This window comes from Lutra lutra, chromosome 1 (genome assembly GCF_902655055.1).
Source record: "Lutra lutra chromosome 1, mLutLut1.2, whole genome shotgun sequence".
In the NCBI taxonomy this organism is placed as follows: domain Eukaryota; kingdom Metazoa; phylum Chordata; class Mammalia; order Carnivora; family Mustelidae; genus Lutra; species Lutra lutra.
Window position 1 is genome coordinate 134,186,940 of NC_062278.1, and position 16,474 is coordinate 134,203,413.

The 16,474-nt window shown below is 43.1% G+C and overlaps 1 protein-coding gene across 1 annotated transcript in view; it reads right to left on the reverse strand.

Moving 5' to 3' along the window:
- The window catches only part of LOC125104609 (collagen alpha-6(VI) chain), a 151,597-nt gene extending 136,038 nt beyond the window's left edge, over positions 1-15,559 (reverse strand). Inside the window, exon 1 of the mRNA XM_047737212.1 lies at positions 15,369-15,559. Coding sequence (XP_047593168.1) covers positions 15,369-15,516 — 148 coding nt within the window. The 5' untranslated portion in view covers positions 15,517-15,559. The remainder of the gene's footprint in view (positions 1-15,368) is intronic.
- Positions 15,560-16,474: the final 915 nt, after the last annotated feature.

Sequence of the window (16,474 nt, forward strand, 5' to 3'; positions counted from 1 at the left end):
GAGACTTGGGAGCCTCGGTATTGCTTTGCAAAGTCTTCAACTGATTTGGATGAGGCTACTCAAATTATGGAGGATAAGATACTTTATCCAAAGTCCATTGATTTAGATGTTAGTCACTTCTTTACAATCTCTTTACAGTAACATCTTGATTGGTGTTTAGCCAAAAAGCTGGGCACCAGAGCCTTGCCAGGTTGACACATATAATTAATCATCACACACATTTAACTTTAGAAATCCTATGCGGCAAAGATTTTATCCTTGTTTTAAAAGATAAAGAAGTACAAAAAAGAGCTACAGATGGCCATGTCTCTTGCTGAAAGATGTTCAACATGACTCATCAGAAAAATTCAAATCAAAACCAGAATGAGATATCACCTCACACCTGCCGAAATGGCTAGACTCAAAAAGACAAGAAACAAGTGTTGGTGAGGATGCAGAGGAAAAGGAACTCTCATGCACTACTGGTGGGAAAGCAAACTGGAGCAGCCACTATGGAAGGCAGTGTGGAGATTCTGCAAATAATTAAAAATAGAAGTGCCATATGATTCAGTCATTTCACTACTGGGTATTGATCCAAAGAATAAAAATTTGAAAAGATACATGTACCTCTATGTTTATTAGAACATTATTTACAATAGCCAAGATATGGAAGCAGCCCGAGTGTCCATTCACAGATAAATGAATAAAGAAGATGTGGTATATACATATGATGGAATACTACTCAGCCATAAAAAAGAATAACATCTTGCCATTTGGGACAACATGGATGGACTTAGAGGGCATTATGCTAAGTGAAATAAGTCAAATATCACAGGATTTCCCTTCTATGTGGAATCTATAAAAGCAAAAACAAAGATTAGAAACAGATCCATGAATACAGAGAACAAACCAATAGCAACCAGAGGGGCAGAAGAGGGTGACACAGGCATTCAGTTACAAAATTAATGAGTCGCTGGAATAAAAGGCACAGCATAGGGAATATTGTCACGGATACTGTAACAGTGTTGTATGGTGACACATAGTGGTACAGTTGTGGGGACCATAACATATAGAGTCATTAGATTACTATATTGTACCCCTGAAATTAATGTAACATTGTGTGTCTACTGAACTTCCATAAAAAATACATATATATGTAAAGAAAAAAAATAAAGATGAAGGAAGTAAATTCAGAGAAGTTAAGGAATGTTCCTATATTTGCATGGCTAATGCTACCAACAGTTAACATACTCAGAGCACTCCCGGTGAGCAGGTGTTGTGCTAACAGCTGTTGTTAATCCAGGGAAGGCGATACTATTTTTATTGCCTCCATTTTATAGAGGAGAACAGAGAGGCACAGAAAGGCAAGGTACATTTCCTGGACCAAACAATTTTTAAGCAACAGAGGCAGGATTTGAAGCCAGGAAGCCTGCCTAACCTGTGGCCCTCACCCGGAATTGCCCAGAGGACTAATTGAAACAAACTGTGGGGCCCTGGGACTGAATCAGTAAATCTGGGATAGACGCAAAGATGTGCATTTCTAACAATCTCCCAGGTGATGTTAATGTGACCTGCCTGGAGACCTGCTTTGGGAACAATCACTTGCAAGTACTGTGCTACACTCGGCTTTAGATAAGGACAGCAGTATTGGGCCAAAGGGCATGCATTCCACAAATATCCTGAGGCCCCATTATAGACAAGCATGGCAGTTCTCATCACCAATTCTGATGTGGGGGTGAGTTCCACACCTCCAGGAATTCTCTAATACCAGCTGGGTATCCTACAATCCAACTCAGTTCTATTACTATCCACTTGGAGATCCTGCCAGGACCTACAGGTTAAGGGCTCAGTCCCACAAAACTCCTCCTCTTCCACCCCCACTTCAGATGCCAATGGCAAGTCCAAGTTGTTACCTCTGCTTCTGACCAGCTGGCTATAAATCAGAGGTTCCAATGACCCTCTCCTCGGGATCAATTAATTTGCTAGGTGGTTCACAGACCTTAGAGAAACATTTTACTTTACCTGCTTTTCAGCTTGTTGAGAAGGACAGAGCTCAGGAAAGCTGGATGGAAGACAAACAGAGGGCAAAGCACGGAGGAAAGGGAAACTCCCACTGCCCTCTGTGAGTTTTCCATTCCCCCCTGGTGTCCCCACATATTTAGCAACCTGGAAGTTCTCCAACCCCCTTCCTTTCGGGTTTCCATAGACGCTTCACTACATAGGGGTGGTTGGTTAGGCCATTGGCCATTGCCGATTGGTTCAACCTCCCATCCTCCTCCCTTCCAGAAATTAGGGGGTGGAACTAAAAGTTCCAACCCCCCTTCCTTACCGGTTTCCTGGCAAATAGCCCCCATCCTTAGGTGTTTTCAGTAAGTCAGCTCATTAACATAAACCCAGTTCTGGTGGGAAGGGACTCATTACGAGTAACAAGAGACACCATTTCACCTTTACAGCTCAGGAACTGAGGACAAGAGACCAAATATTATAACACAAGATGCTCCCATTGCTGCTATTGCTCAAGAAAATCCAAGGATCTGGGGGAACTGTGAGCCAGGAACTATAAATGAAGACCAAAATACGTATTTATTCTGAATCACAATATCACACCAGGTAACAGAGATAAAACAGTGGCGAGCAATCATGGTTCCTGCAGCCATGACTTCTCCCTGGCCTGGAGGATGACTGTGCAGACAGAAAGAGCCCAGGCTTTGACGGATCACCCTACCGGAGGCAGGAGGCGCTCCCAGCGGGAACTCCTCCCCTGGCTGTGGGGTCAGGGAGGAGACCCCAGAAGGAGCAGATGGCTAAACTGAGACCCGACGTTGGAGCAGGAATTAGGAGATTCTAAGGGGGAAATGAAGTGTATCCAAAGCGGTGGTGGGACTAATATGCGCCTGCGGAGGCCCAGAAGGGAAGGAAGGGCTCACGTGTTGGCGGAACCAAAAGCAATTCAGTGAATTAAGCCACAAAATTTTGCCTACATCTCCTTGGCATGTCATCTTCTATGTTTCATTTTCCTCATTGGAATAATAGCAATGAAAATACCGTATTTTTTGGATTCAAACTGCACACTGACACCCCCCCCCCCCCATTTTAACGTTTGTGAAATCAGCATCTGTTACTATAGATTTGTATGTTCCCCGCTACATCTCCCCTTCCTTGAAAGCTTTGGGGCAACTGAGGGTGTCTCAGAATTAAGGAAAGGTGAATTATTTTTACCTTCCCTACCTCCTCGGGCTGAGAGAATACAGACTCTCAAATAAGAATCAGGCCTCCCAGTGGCTCTCAGCCCAGGCTGCACCTTAGGATCACCTAGGCGGCTTTTCAACTCTTCCCATGCCTTGGCTCCATCCCCAGGCATCCTAATTTTATTGATCCAGAATAGGGGCCTCATGGATATTTTCTGAAACCCAGGTAATTCGAAGGTACAGTCAGGGTTGAGAACTGATCCCACCTTCTCCTATGGCAGGGGCCAGCGAACTACCCCTGTCAAGCCAAATCTGACTCTGTTTTGCTAAACCCAGTTTTACTGGAATAGTCACACCCATACCATACATTTACCTGTTTTCTTCGGCTGCTTTTACATCACAATGACACAGTGGAATAGGCACAGCAGAGACAGTGTGACCCACAAAGTCTAAACTGTGTCTTCTCTCTCTCTCTCTCTACAGAAAAACTTTGCCAACCCTGGTCCTGCACTGTTGCTACGCAAGGTGTGGTTCCGGGCCGAGCATCTTCAGCATGGCTGGGAGCTGGTTGGAAACACTGAATCCCAGCTTTAGTGAATTAGTCTTGAATCCCAGGTGTAGTGAATTAGTCTGCAGTGGAAGAAGGTTCTCAGGCAGTCTGTGTGCACAGCAAAGTTTGAGAAGTCCTGTCCCTGCCCGTCTGACTGCTGCCACTCTCTCCAGCTGCTTTTTGCCCTGTACCCTTGGCTCCCACTCAGTCCTTATCCTCCAAGACTTCACTGCACTACCTGCTTAGAGAGGTCCTCTCCTGTCCTCATAAATTAGATATTCTTTGTGATTTTTCTCTCATGGCATCTTTTTTATTTTTCTTCCTTGCATGTCACCCCAAATCTGTGACTAAATATTCATTTGTGTGTTTATCTCATTAATGTCTGGCCCCCTCACTAGACTAGAAGCCTCAGGGGGGTGAAGCCTGCCTCCAGGACAGGAGAGAGAGCTCTGGAAGGTACAAAGCACAGTGAGTGCTGCTTTCAAGAAGGAATAATGAAAAGGGGAAAGGTAACTTGGAAGTAGCTTGATGGGAAAAACCAGAACCAATTACTATGCAGACCAGGGAGGGCACAACCTAGAAGGTCCTGCCGGATGAGCAACTAGCAGATTTAATTTCCTCTTTTTGTATTCCGGGGCTAAATATTAGTATTCAATCACACAGAAACACTCAAGTACTTCGGTAAACCTCTGCAGACCAAGGATCCAATTTTACCAGCTGTTCATTAAATGAAATATCCATATATATGTATCGGGAATTTAATTAGAAAGGCAGCAGTCCAAGGATGTGATCATTGCTTGAGAAAGTTACATTTCAGGCAGCTTTTCTCTTCCAAGAGGACCAAGGAAACTCTTAATTGCCTTCTATTCTTTTTTTCCCTATTAATCACAGCTTGCCTCAACCGGTTTTTTTTTTTTTTTTCCAAAATGCCCTTGGGGAGTGAACATTTTTGAATGGCTAACTTTTTAGATGGAGATTATGTACACCAGCTGCCCTTGTCTAAAGCTATAGCGTCTTTCAAAACTGAACACAAGCCAGATGGCTTAAGATGATCAACTTCAGGCGCTAGTTGATCATTCACTAATAGTGGGATAAGATCAGTGGTTTTCCTGGAGAAGTAGACGAGCTCAAAGAGGAAAGAAGAAATATCATAAACTCATTTTGCCCCCAAAGAGCCTCAAAGGTGATTAGAACATTGCTGGCTGCAACTGGTGGGTGTATGCCTAATATTTGAAGTACATTTTGGTAATCCCTCCCTCCCCAAATAAAAGGGCATGGTGTTTGGAAGGGGTCCACCGCAAGAGGGAAAACAGCCTGAACGAGGAGTCTGGAGACGTGGTTTCTGGTCCAAGCTGAGAAACCTTAGGCCATTCCTTTAACTTAACCTCATTTTGAGACTCATTTTTCTCATCTGTAAAATAAGGTGGTTGTAGTATATTTACCTATCCATTAATTTATTTATAGGCATTGTGTTAGGCAGCAGGTGGCAATGGAAAGTAAAACCAGGCATGGTCTTTGTCATCATAGATCTTATAGTCCGTTGAAGGACCGAGTTATTTTTGAAGGAATTATATCAAGTGTAAAATTACAACTACATTACATGCTATAAAGCAGAGATTTCTCTAAAAGACTCTATAGCCAAACCATCAGTAAGTCTGGTCAACAGTACCTTTGAAATACATTCCAGATCAACCCACTTCTCATCACCTCCCCTCATAGCCATGCTACCTTTGCTTCTTGCCCAGATTCCTATTCTTACACACTTCCATGCTTTGATTCTTATCTTTCTCACACAGCAGTGAGAGCGATCTTTGAAGACCATACATGAGTCCAGTTATCTCCCTGTTCAAAATTTCCAGTGAGTTTCCATCTGGCTTAAACTCCAATACCATACGTGTGTGGCTCATGGGCTCTCCATGATATGGGCCATAGCCCATGATTTCCAATCTTATCCTCTTCACTGTGCTTCCTCCACTCCAGCCACATCAGTCTCCTTGCTTTTCTTGAATATACCAAAGTTGTCTCTGCTAGGAAATATCCTTTCCTTGCCCCCTGGGCAGCCTCATTTTATTCCTGTGTTCTCTCAGGTCTCTGCCCAAATGTCACCCCTTAGAGATACCTCCCAACCACCCCATCAAAAACAACCCTCAACTTCCTTAGAGTCAGTCACTGATCACTTAAATAACTTTTTTCCCTGGCCTTTAATACTACCTGGAAGTTATTTGTGGATATCTTTGTTGTTTATATCCTCCCTGGAGGAGGAAGTTGTCCATTTTGTTTTCCAATACCTAAAATAAGACTTATACATGAAAAGGTACTTAATGTGTTTCTTGAATTATGTACTGTGATTACATATAATAAGGAGAATTGATAACTCAGGAAAGGCTTCCTTAAGGGACTGCTGTTTAAGCTAGTATCTAGAGGAATGGTGAGAATTAAACTGCCTAAGAGGGCTATGGTGTTCCAGAAGGGAGGAAACCTTGTGTGAAGGTCCCGTGGTAGGAAGGAAAACAGAGTGGTCAAGGAACCAAAGGAAGTCCAGTATGAATAGAGCACAGAGCAAAGCACGACACTTAATGAGGCTGGAAAAGAAGTGACCAATGTATGGCTTTGGAGGGTCTCTCAATGATTTCTATCTTTATCTCAAGATCAGTGAGAAATCATTAAAGGCTCTTAACTGGGGGAAAGGGGAGGGGAGGAACCTAACAAAAAGAAATAGTCAAAGTGATTTAAAGGCCCATTTTTGCCCTGAAATTCTAAGATTCTATGAAAAGTCAATCAGCAAAATGAGAATGGAATTTTGAAAATATTAACCAAAGTCAATTTCAGTGACACAGATTTGAGCAACCGAATTTTGTAGTTACTCAAATATCATCTCTTTGGGATTTTATGCTCATGATAACTTTAGCACTCTACCTTTCTTCGCTCCCCTAAAAAAAAAAAATAGAGTCAAAATTTCCACTTACAGGTGAAAATATTACTTTTGAATGAAAATATGACTTTTGAAATATTCTAAATATGCAAGGATCTAAGTTGACCATTAACATTGGAAGCTTCTAGGCTTTCGAAGCATACATTTTTTAGCTTACCCCACCAAATAGACAGGTAGGAATGTCAAGGCCTGGGATACCACATCCTGAATTCAGATCCTCCACTGGTCCGCAACTGATGCACCTTGAAACCTTAGACCCTCATCTGCGGAAGAGGGATGATGATGGCATTTTCCTCACTGAATTGTCATAAGAATCAAATGTGATGATGTAGATAAAGTGTTTAATAAGTGCTGAGGGAGTTGATGTAACCCCCTTGACAGGGGTATTCAAAGATCCAGTGGGTGAATAAACCTGGAGTCAACCATCTCCATCTACCTCGGCTGGTTCTAGCCCAGCCACTTCCTGCTTACTGGCTGAAGCCAGTGACATAGCTACAGGTCCAAATGCAGGGCACAAGTCTCCTTTCTCAGTGGAGAGTTAAGCAGATACGCAATGTATGGAATCACAACCTCTCTTTCAGTATCCAATACACTACCTGACTCAATAACCTTTTTTTTTTAAGATTTTATTTATTTATTTATTTGAGAGAGAATGAGAGAGAGCATTCAAGAGGGTCAGAAGGAGAAGCAGACTCCCCCTGAGCAGGGAGCCTGATGTGGGACTCGATCCCAAGACTCCAGGATCATGAGCTGAGCTGAAGGCAGTGGCCTAACCAACTGAGCCACCCAGGCATCCCAACTCAGTAACTTTTCTAGCTGCTGACTGAGATGACAATGAAACATTGATGCCTAATTACAACTTTCTCCATGAAGAAATTGAAAGAACAGATGGGGCATTGAGAAATAAAACAAATGAACAAATAAATAGAAACCTTCAAGCTTTGGGGAGAAAATAGACACTTACCTAAAATATTTTGCATGTAAAGATACATATATATGGATTTATGAGGTGGGTCTCTAACAGACAACACCATCAATCATCAATTTACCTCTTATTCTTAGCATAGTGACTGTTAATTACAAAAGACTACATGTGCCCAAATTGTTGGGATATCTAGAAACAAAGGGGGTTTATAAATTGTGTGTGTCCAAGGGGGACTGGGCACCCTTGGCTGGTAAGCTTTAAAAGTGGATCTGCCATAGATTGAAGCAAGTGTGCCAAAGCAGTATTTTACCAAATAATACCCAAAGTCTTTAAATGGTAGTATTAGTTCCCTGAGGTGCTATTACTCTATTTTCCAACCCAATTGTGTATTTGACTCACTCCCCACTCATAAAATCTAAAAAGTTATTTGCCTTCATTGAGCAGTGCAAATCCATTAATTTATTTAGTACTTGCCTCTACCCAGTTAAATCGCTTATAAATGTGCATCAGGGTTTGTGAACATTTTCATGACAAGTCCCTGGGGGTCCAAGATTAGGTGCTTACTGTGGTTGTTTTAGAATGATGACAAGAGTCATAGAAAAGGGGGAAAATTAAGAAAGAATTGCAGTTGGGAATAGTTTTTTAAGGCAAAATTCTTGGAAAAACTCCTCCATTTGGAAACTGGATTCATGGCATTAATCCATGAAATGCAGATGTTGGGAGCTCAAAGAGGATTGTTTGGAAGACACTAGGTGAGGCAATTAGATGCCATTATATGTTATTATATCAATTTCATTTCCAAAAACACACTCCATGCATGGTTTGAAAGGGCATCTGACAAGCAGGATGCTTTTATCTAAATGACATTTCTTTCTTCCAGGTTCCACCAAAGCCCTTATAGCAAAATGCCTTTTTCGCATTTAGCATTAGACAGTACAGTCCACACTCCTGGAGTGTGAACTGTACTGTCTCAAAACATCACAGGGTCAAGTTTAGGATAGTTCCTATCTTGCTGAATCCGAAGGAATTATTATTGACTGAGTGCCAACTATGCACCAAGAACTAAAAATCCATAATCTCATCAAGTCTCTGCTGTCATCCTCTGCTTGCACATGGTATTTACTTTAGGTGAGCAAGATAAAGTTCAGAGAGATTATGTGACTTTCCCATGGTCATCAGCTAGTAAGAAACCTAATCTTGGCTCATTTATTCATATAGCAGATATAGCTACTAGGTGGCTAGCCCTGAAGATATCCTAGTCAATACAAAAGACGAAATAATCACAGTTTAATGGAAGAGAAATATGACTGGAAGTGTAGGGTACTGTGGGGACCCAGGGTAGGGTACCTTACCTAGAACAGAAGGTCCAGTAATGCTTTCTCAAGGAATGGGCATGCTAGCTGAGCCTTAAGGGGAAAAAAGGAGTTAGCCAGCTTCAGAGTCTAGAGAACTCTGTTCTAGGAATTCTAGAGGGAATTCCAAATGCAAATAGTGGGAGGTAGGAGAGAGCAAGAGTTTGTTTTTATTTTTGTTTTGGTTAAAAAACTGGAGGATTGGGAGTGGTGGCAAAGAAATAGAAAGACATGAGGAAGGAGAGATAGATAAAGTTGGATGGTGAGAGGATTCTCAACCATGGTAAGGAGTTTCGATCATATCAAAGTCACTGAAATAAGCAAAGTACAGGTTTTTGGAAGCTCACCAAGGCTGAAATACGGAGAATGTTAGAAGGGGAACAAAACTAGAGGCAGGGAGGTGGACTAGAAGCCAGTTGTTTTCTGGGTGAAAGAAAGGATGGTGCTTGGGACCTAGGTACAGAAATGACCTGGAGATTATTAGGAAATGAAACTGTTAAGACTTGGAGACTGATGAGATGGGATTGTTGATGAGGGCTGACAGAAGGACAGGACTTCAAGACCACTCCAGAGTCTTCTGGTGGGGCCATTGGGTCATGCCATATGTAGGAAGTAGGGAAGGTGTGTAGGTGAGATAGTAAGTGCCATTTGGCACTTGTTGGGTTTGTAGTGGAAGATGTTCAGGGGTCTTGTGGGCAGTGAGATATCTGGGTCTGGAGTTCTGAAGAGAGGTCTGGCTTTGGGGGATGTGTTAGGAAGTCTCTGGTAAATTTGATGGGTACATATATGTGTCAACTTGACTGAAGTAAGGGATGGTAAGACATTATTTTTGGGTGTGCTTGTGAGGTATTTCCAGAAGAGATTAGTATTTGAATTAAAAGAATGAGTAAAGATCACCTTCACCAAAGCAAGTGAGCATCACCCAATCCACTGATAATCTGAACAGAACAAAAAGACAGAGGAAGGGCAAATTTGCTCTTTTTACTTGAGTTGGAACATCCATTTACTATCGCCCTCAGACATTGGCACTCCTGGCTCTCGGGCCCTCAGACTTGGACCAAATTACACCTTGGGCATTCCTGGTTCCCTGGTTTGCAAATGGTAGATCACAGGACTTCTCAGCTTCCATAATCATGTGTGAAAATTCTTATAATAAATCTCCTCTTATATATTTATGTATATCTAACTATTGGTCCTGTTCCTCTGAAGAACTCTGACTAACATATCAAGCAAATGGTGACCAAACCTGAGGGAGAGATTGAAACACCCACAGAAATATAGAGAAGCCAATTCCATCTTTACAGAGCATGTGTTTGAGCTGCTTCTCATAACCAGAAGTATATGCTCTTTCTCTAATGATGGGGTCATCTGAGTCTTTGCTAATATCTCCCTCCATGTCCCGACAACATAGTCCTCAAAGGGATGATGGGAATTCAGGAGTGGGTCATGGCCAACAAACTAACATCTCCAGACACAAGTCAAACAGCACTGTCTAGGGACAAAATTCTGTTCTTTAGTGTGGAAAGCAAGAATTCCATTCTTAATTCAATTTTTGGCTAGAGTAGAATCTACAGTATACTTTTATCTAAAACACTGCATTTACTGAAATAGCTAACAAACTTATGCTAGATTGGGTTTCCCCAAAAGCAGATTCTGGACTAGAATTTGTGCAATTACTTTATTTAGGGAGTGATCTATGGAAGCACTGGTAGAGAAGCTGGGGAGTGAGACAGAAGAAGGAAGGAAGCCAATGTAGAACTGTTAGTGGACAGACACGTTGCCATTCTGGGGAGCTGGAGCTCATTCCCTTGGGGGCACCTCCGGAAGAACGTATAGGTCATACCTCAAAAGTTTCCTCTTCCAAGGTGTGAGGAAGCTGGGATATTCACCAACTTTCATGTACTACTGGGTGAGGGGTTGCTCTAGAGGGTGTTAATGCCCAGACCCTTTTGACCTACTCTACATGAACCAGTCATGCTCCCAAGGCCGGAGAAAGCCCTCAGGCCTTTACAGGTGCTTAAAGTAAAATGTCTGCAGTGTGCACCAAAACAGTGGGAGCAGAGGCAATGTGGGGAGGGCTCTGATGTCATCTGCTAGCCAGCAGAGAAAAGTCTGGAAGTGAGGGAGATCTGCTACAATGTATAACATCATCTTCTTAGTGTTAGAGATAGTCTAACCATCCCAGACAATTGTAGAAGTGAAATGAGTGTAGAATTAACCATACATGCTGGCTGTGGTGAGGTAGGGTACCAAAAGATGGCATGTGGACCATTTGACACACTGTGGGATTATTTTCCACCCAACAGTAATAGCCAAATGTGACTATGACTTGCTCATGATCTTCAAAGTTCTATTGTATTTGGACTCATGTAGTGGAGACTTTTAGTCAGAATTTCTTGCCAAACATTAATCAACTTGTTTTTAAAGAACTCAATAAGTGATTAGCTTACAGTTTTTTAAGCCAACACAAAAGCCTTTGCCAACTAAGTCTGGCAAAATCTTTCCCCTCCAACATCTAGGATACAGTACTTAGAGCATTACAAGAGCAATTTAGAGTCAAATTGATACTCAATCCTTAATTGTAAATGGTTAAAGAATGGTTAAACATATAGTTATTAGGCCTTTGTGACGCGAGGGGAATGTTGAGGTTTCCATTCATAATACCAAGTTAGTTTGTAAGCCGCATCTTTCTTCTCTCCACTCTCGGGCTTGAGCACTTGGGGGGAAACTTTCTATTCATAGCAAAATTAAACCAGTAAATCTCCTTGGACTTGCTATTTGGAAACATAAAAAAGTATTATTTTTTAGGTTTATCTCAGTCCATGAAGACAACTCATAAAAGGTAAATTTATAGTCTGCTGTTTTTTGCTTTAGCAAAAACGAAGGTCAGAAGCTGAGACACAAGAAGAGGTCATACTCCCTCCTTTATCTTGCCTGAGGTTTCGCATGTTAGTGAATTTTCTGAGTGCAACTGCTCCAGATTTACATGAGAAGCATCCTTCAGCCAGACTTTTGAAATTGTAGGCCATTCATTTATCGCATAGTTAGTGAGTGCATGACTAGTGCCAGGCACTGTGGAAGCATTAGGGATATGAGAGACACAAGAGCTCTTTTCTTCTGCACATGGTTTATGTTAGCCAAACAGTATCCATTTTTATTGATGTAATCCCTTCCAGATTCCCCTGCCAGGGCCTTGGGGTCACCCCAAGAAAAAACAATTTTAGAAGGAGGGTGAGGAATCAAGGCAGGGAGTGAGACCAAGTCTCTAACTATTCTTTCTCCCTTAAAAATACTGGCCTTCAACTCCTTGCTGTTTTGTAAATGATCCTCTATGACTTTGTAACTCTCAGCTCACTTGAAGACCTTCAGGTTGACTTGGGGTCTTTATTTTAAAATTCTGAAAATGTCAGAGCTTCTGCTGAAAGCAGCAAAATGGTTTTGTTATCCCAGAATCATTATCCAAAGAAACGAAAACACCAAGTGTGCTTCTCCCAGCCTTCTACCTGCAGGAACAATTTGACTGCTCTAGAAAAAGTTTCCCAAAGTTGTAAAGCATAAGATATGAAGAGATACATAGTGAAGTCAGAACAGGCATACCTCACAAACACCTCCTCTAGGACAGTGGTATGCCCAAGTGCTAGGTCTTTCCTTAAGTGATCTCTGCAAACTGGAAGGCTTCCAGGGGAAAAGGGAGATTACAATGTTTGGCGAATTAGCCATTTCTGTTAATCATGTGTTATACTCCATGGAAACAAGTTATTTCAGGGAGTTCAAAACATGGTATAAAATTGGGTTCAACATTAACTGAATTATCGGGAACACTTCTATTTGCCCTGACCCATAAGTGTTAACCATCACCATCACTGCCACCTTCATTTAGGGAGGACTCACATCTGGCATTTTCTGCAGATCTCCTTTTCTCCTGTGAGGTAAGTAAGGATCACCGCTCTGCATGACAGGTGCAAGAAACCTCAGGGAGGTGAAATGATTGTCCCAGCTAGTCCGTAACTCGAACCTAGACCTGTTTCAGAGCAAAGCTAAAGCACATCCTACTTTCCAAAAAAAAAAAAAAGGGACAACAACAAAAAAAGTCAGCAAGGAAGAGAGAAAAAAAAAAAGATACTGGCCAACATTTGATCACTCTGGAAAAGTTCTATATTCATGAAGCTCATTAAAGGGGAAGTACAGAAAATCAAATCTTCATACTTATTTCTTGGGACGGTGGAAGTGACAATTCTTTGGTCATAAAAACATCCTCATTAGTCTGGACTACTTTTATTTATTTATGGATGGTTTAGGTAGCAATCACATAGTTTTTTAGAAATTCCAGCGATGGGGATATTTACTGACAGGGAAGATTTTTTTCAAGTCATGTTTAAGACTGTTATATGAGCAAGATGATGCAGTGTTCTGTGTACATATAGATAAGTAAATAACACCAACTTTTCTTCATGATTCTTGTAATGGGACCTTCATTTGGTGACTTAATTAGCGGCTCTTAACACTGTCTATGCAAATAAATAAACCTTTTCTTTATAAACATTCCAACGACTCAAACTTTTCTGCAATTCAAACTATACGGAGGGAATAGGAAAATGGAAAATTGTAAGTATATAATATTTAACAATGGTCTTTTCAAAGAATTGTTTCATAAGAAGATTTAGTAAAATAAGAAAGCTTTTTTTTTTTTAAAGAAAGCTGAATGGTTCTTCAATGGGTGTTTCACATAAAGTCTCTTATGTAAATTACAAAGTTTGATTTCACAGGGCACAGGGTCTAAAAACACACGGACTCCTGAGGAGCAGAAAAGCTTTCTTTTCAGGTTTTCCTGGGCACTCCTAATATTTTGGAAAAAAATGAGGGAGGAGGAAGGAAATTGACAACTTTTATTGGAAAAACAACCTTTAAGGCCAAGTGTTTTAAAATGCTTCATTTAGACTCTTCAGGATTTTTATGTAGGTCATCTCATCAATGGGGACACTAAACAGTAAGTTTACATTGTAATTTCAAAATGGCATGCTTGAACACCTCCTATTAAAAATAGGTGCTTTCTTTAAAAAGAAATGTGACTGCTGATTCTGTAACTATAGGTATTCTTGACATAAGACTTCTAATATTCTCATATCTTGAGTCTTCATGACTTCCACCAACATCTCAGATATCCCTAAACAGCATCACCACCCCTCACTCCTATCAAAACTTTTCCTCCCACAGGCAAAGATCACCTTTAAAAATCTCCATAGAGGGGCACCTGGGTGGCTCAGTTGGTTGGGCCACTGGTCATGATCCTAGGGTCCTGGAATTGAGTCCTGCATCGGGCTCCTTGTTCTGTGGGGAGCCTGCTTCTCCCTCTCCCTCTGCCTCTCCCCCTGCTTGTGCTCTTTCTCTCTCTGTCAAATAAATAAAATCTTAAAAAAAAAAATAAAAAAAATCTCCATAGAGTAGACATCTAAAAATAGAATTGAGAAGTCTTCTATCAAGAAAGAAAATGGGGGGGGGGCGCGCCTGGGTGACTCAGTTGTTAAGTGTCTGCCTTTAGCTCAGATCATGATCCCAGGGTCTGAGTCCCAGATGGAGTCCCAGATCGGGCTCCCTGCTCAGCAGGAAGCCTGCTTCTCTCTCTCCCACTCTCCCTGCTTGTGTTCCCTCTTTTGCTATGTCTCTCTCTGTCAAATAAATAAATAAAATATTAAAAAGAGAAAGAGAGAAAGAAAGAAAGAAGGAAGGAAGGAAGAAAGGAAGGAAGGAAACGGGAGAAATCACTTTCTTGTTCCATTGTTTTCCCCTCCTCCCGCCTCCCCTCATCAAAACTATTTGCACTTTTGATACTGATCCTGGTAGCTGGGGTTCCACTCATTCCAAGATGTTACTGGGTATTCATAAATGGGTGCATTTTTTTTTTTCCTGCTTTCCCCCCTCTCCTCAGAGGATAATAAAACCCCAACCAAATTCATTTACCTTGAATAAATTTGGGTGAGGTCAAGAAGCAAAGGTACAGACTGGGTCTGTGCAGACTGGGTCTGTACAGACATGCGAGTGACTTCTCCTGACCTGGGCTGGTTACCCTCATTCATCCTTTCCATAGTCCTAGGTGCCTGCCACAGGCCAGGCCCTGCCCTTGGTTTGGGGACAGTGCTGGGTGAGGCAACTTTCAGCCTTCGAGGTACATGAGTGTGCAGTGGGGAACAGGGAGCCCGGAGCAGAGAGGGACAGTAGAGTGTGCTGTATGTTGACAAGAGAAGCATGCAAAAGACTAAAAGACGGGGTGAGATGGGCTAACAGCCCAGAGGTGGTGAAAAACGGAAGGAGGCGATTTTGAGTTTCTGAAATTCACCTTCTTTCCCTTACTGCAGCCTTCTTGAAGGGCTCCCCACCCCCGCCTCCATCTGGCCCATACCTCCCATGCAATTACCCACCACTTGCAAACGGCTTCAGGACTTACCTCGGGGAAACTTCCACGCGGCTCTCAGCCCTGCGCTTGCCAAGCCCTGCGTGGGTTTCCTCCCAGCGCGCCCTGAGCGCACCGCCCGGAGCACAGCGCCGAGTGCCGCCGACCGCGAGGGCGCGGTGGGGACCTCCGGTGGGGACATCGGGAACCGGGGAAGGAGCCGGAGGCGGCACAAGCTGCGTCTCGCCTCCCGGTATCCCGCAGGCGGGCGGCAGCTCCCACACCCCTCCTTGCCGCTATATAAACGCCTCTCCCCGCCCCCGCCCGACCCTTCCCCGCCCCGGCGGCCCCGGGCCCAGCGCACGTCCCTAGGGAGGGGGGCGGGTGACAGAAGCGGGAGTTGGGGATTAAGGGGGCTGTAACTGCCCCTCACACGTCTCCCGGGCAGGGAACCTCGACCCTCTCAGCTCTAAACCCTGGAAGGATACTGAAGGCGGGGAGACTGGGGCGTTCACCGTGCATGCCTTCTAAGCACCCAGAGGACCCGCAGGGCGGGGGATCCAAGGGGCACGAAAGATGACAGCTCTGTTCCTACTGTTGGAACTGTCGCTGGGAGACTTTGTCTCTGTCCTGGGGTCTTCGTGAAGATAGCAGAGGCTAGCAAGGGAGCCCTAGAGTCTTTGGGTGGTGGGAATTTCCTCTTGCCTGGGAATGGAGACCAGAGACTGTGCGCCCCACGCCCGTCGGAGGTCCCAATCAGAATTTAGGGTTTCGAGAATATCCTTGATTCTTTTTGTCTACTGGTCTAATCGCTTAGCTGCCCATTCATTTATCTATCCACGCATTCATTTCTCAAGTATTTGAGCACTTAGTTTGTGCTGCTGTCAGGTATTTGGGATTCAAAACCAACTCTGGTTTTTAGCTGCCCGTCTCAGTGGGGGCCAGGCGCGGCAACCGGGAATGGGGTTGGGGTCGACGCTGCTCAGGGAACATAGAAGCAGGGATCCTAACGCAACCAAGGCCAAAAGAAGCTTCTCTGAGGAAATTAAGTCCAGACTGATATGAGAAGAGTGAGCGAGGTATAAAAGCAGGGAAAGAGGGTCAAAGACGTGGATCAGCGGCTACAATGGCTGGGAAGAGAGAGAGAGCACTGCCCCTCT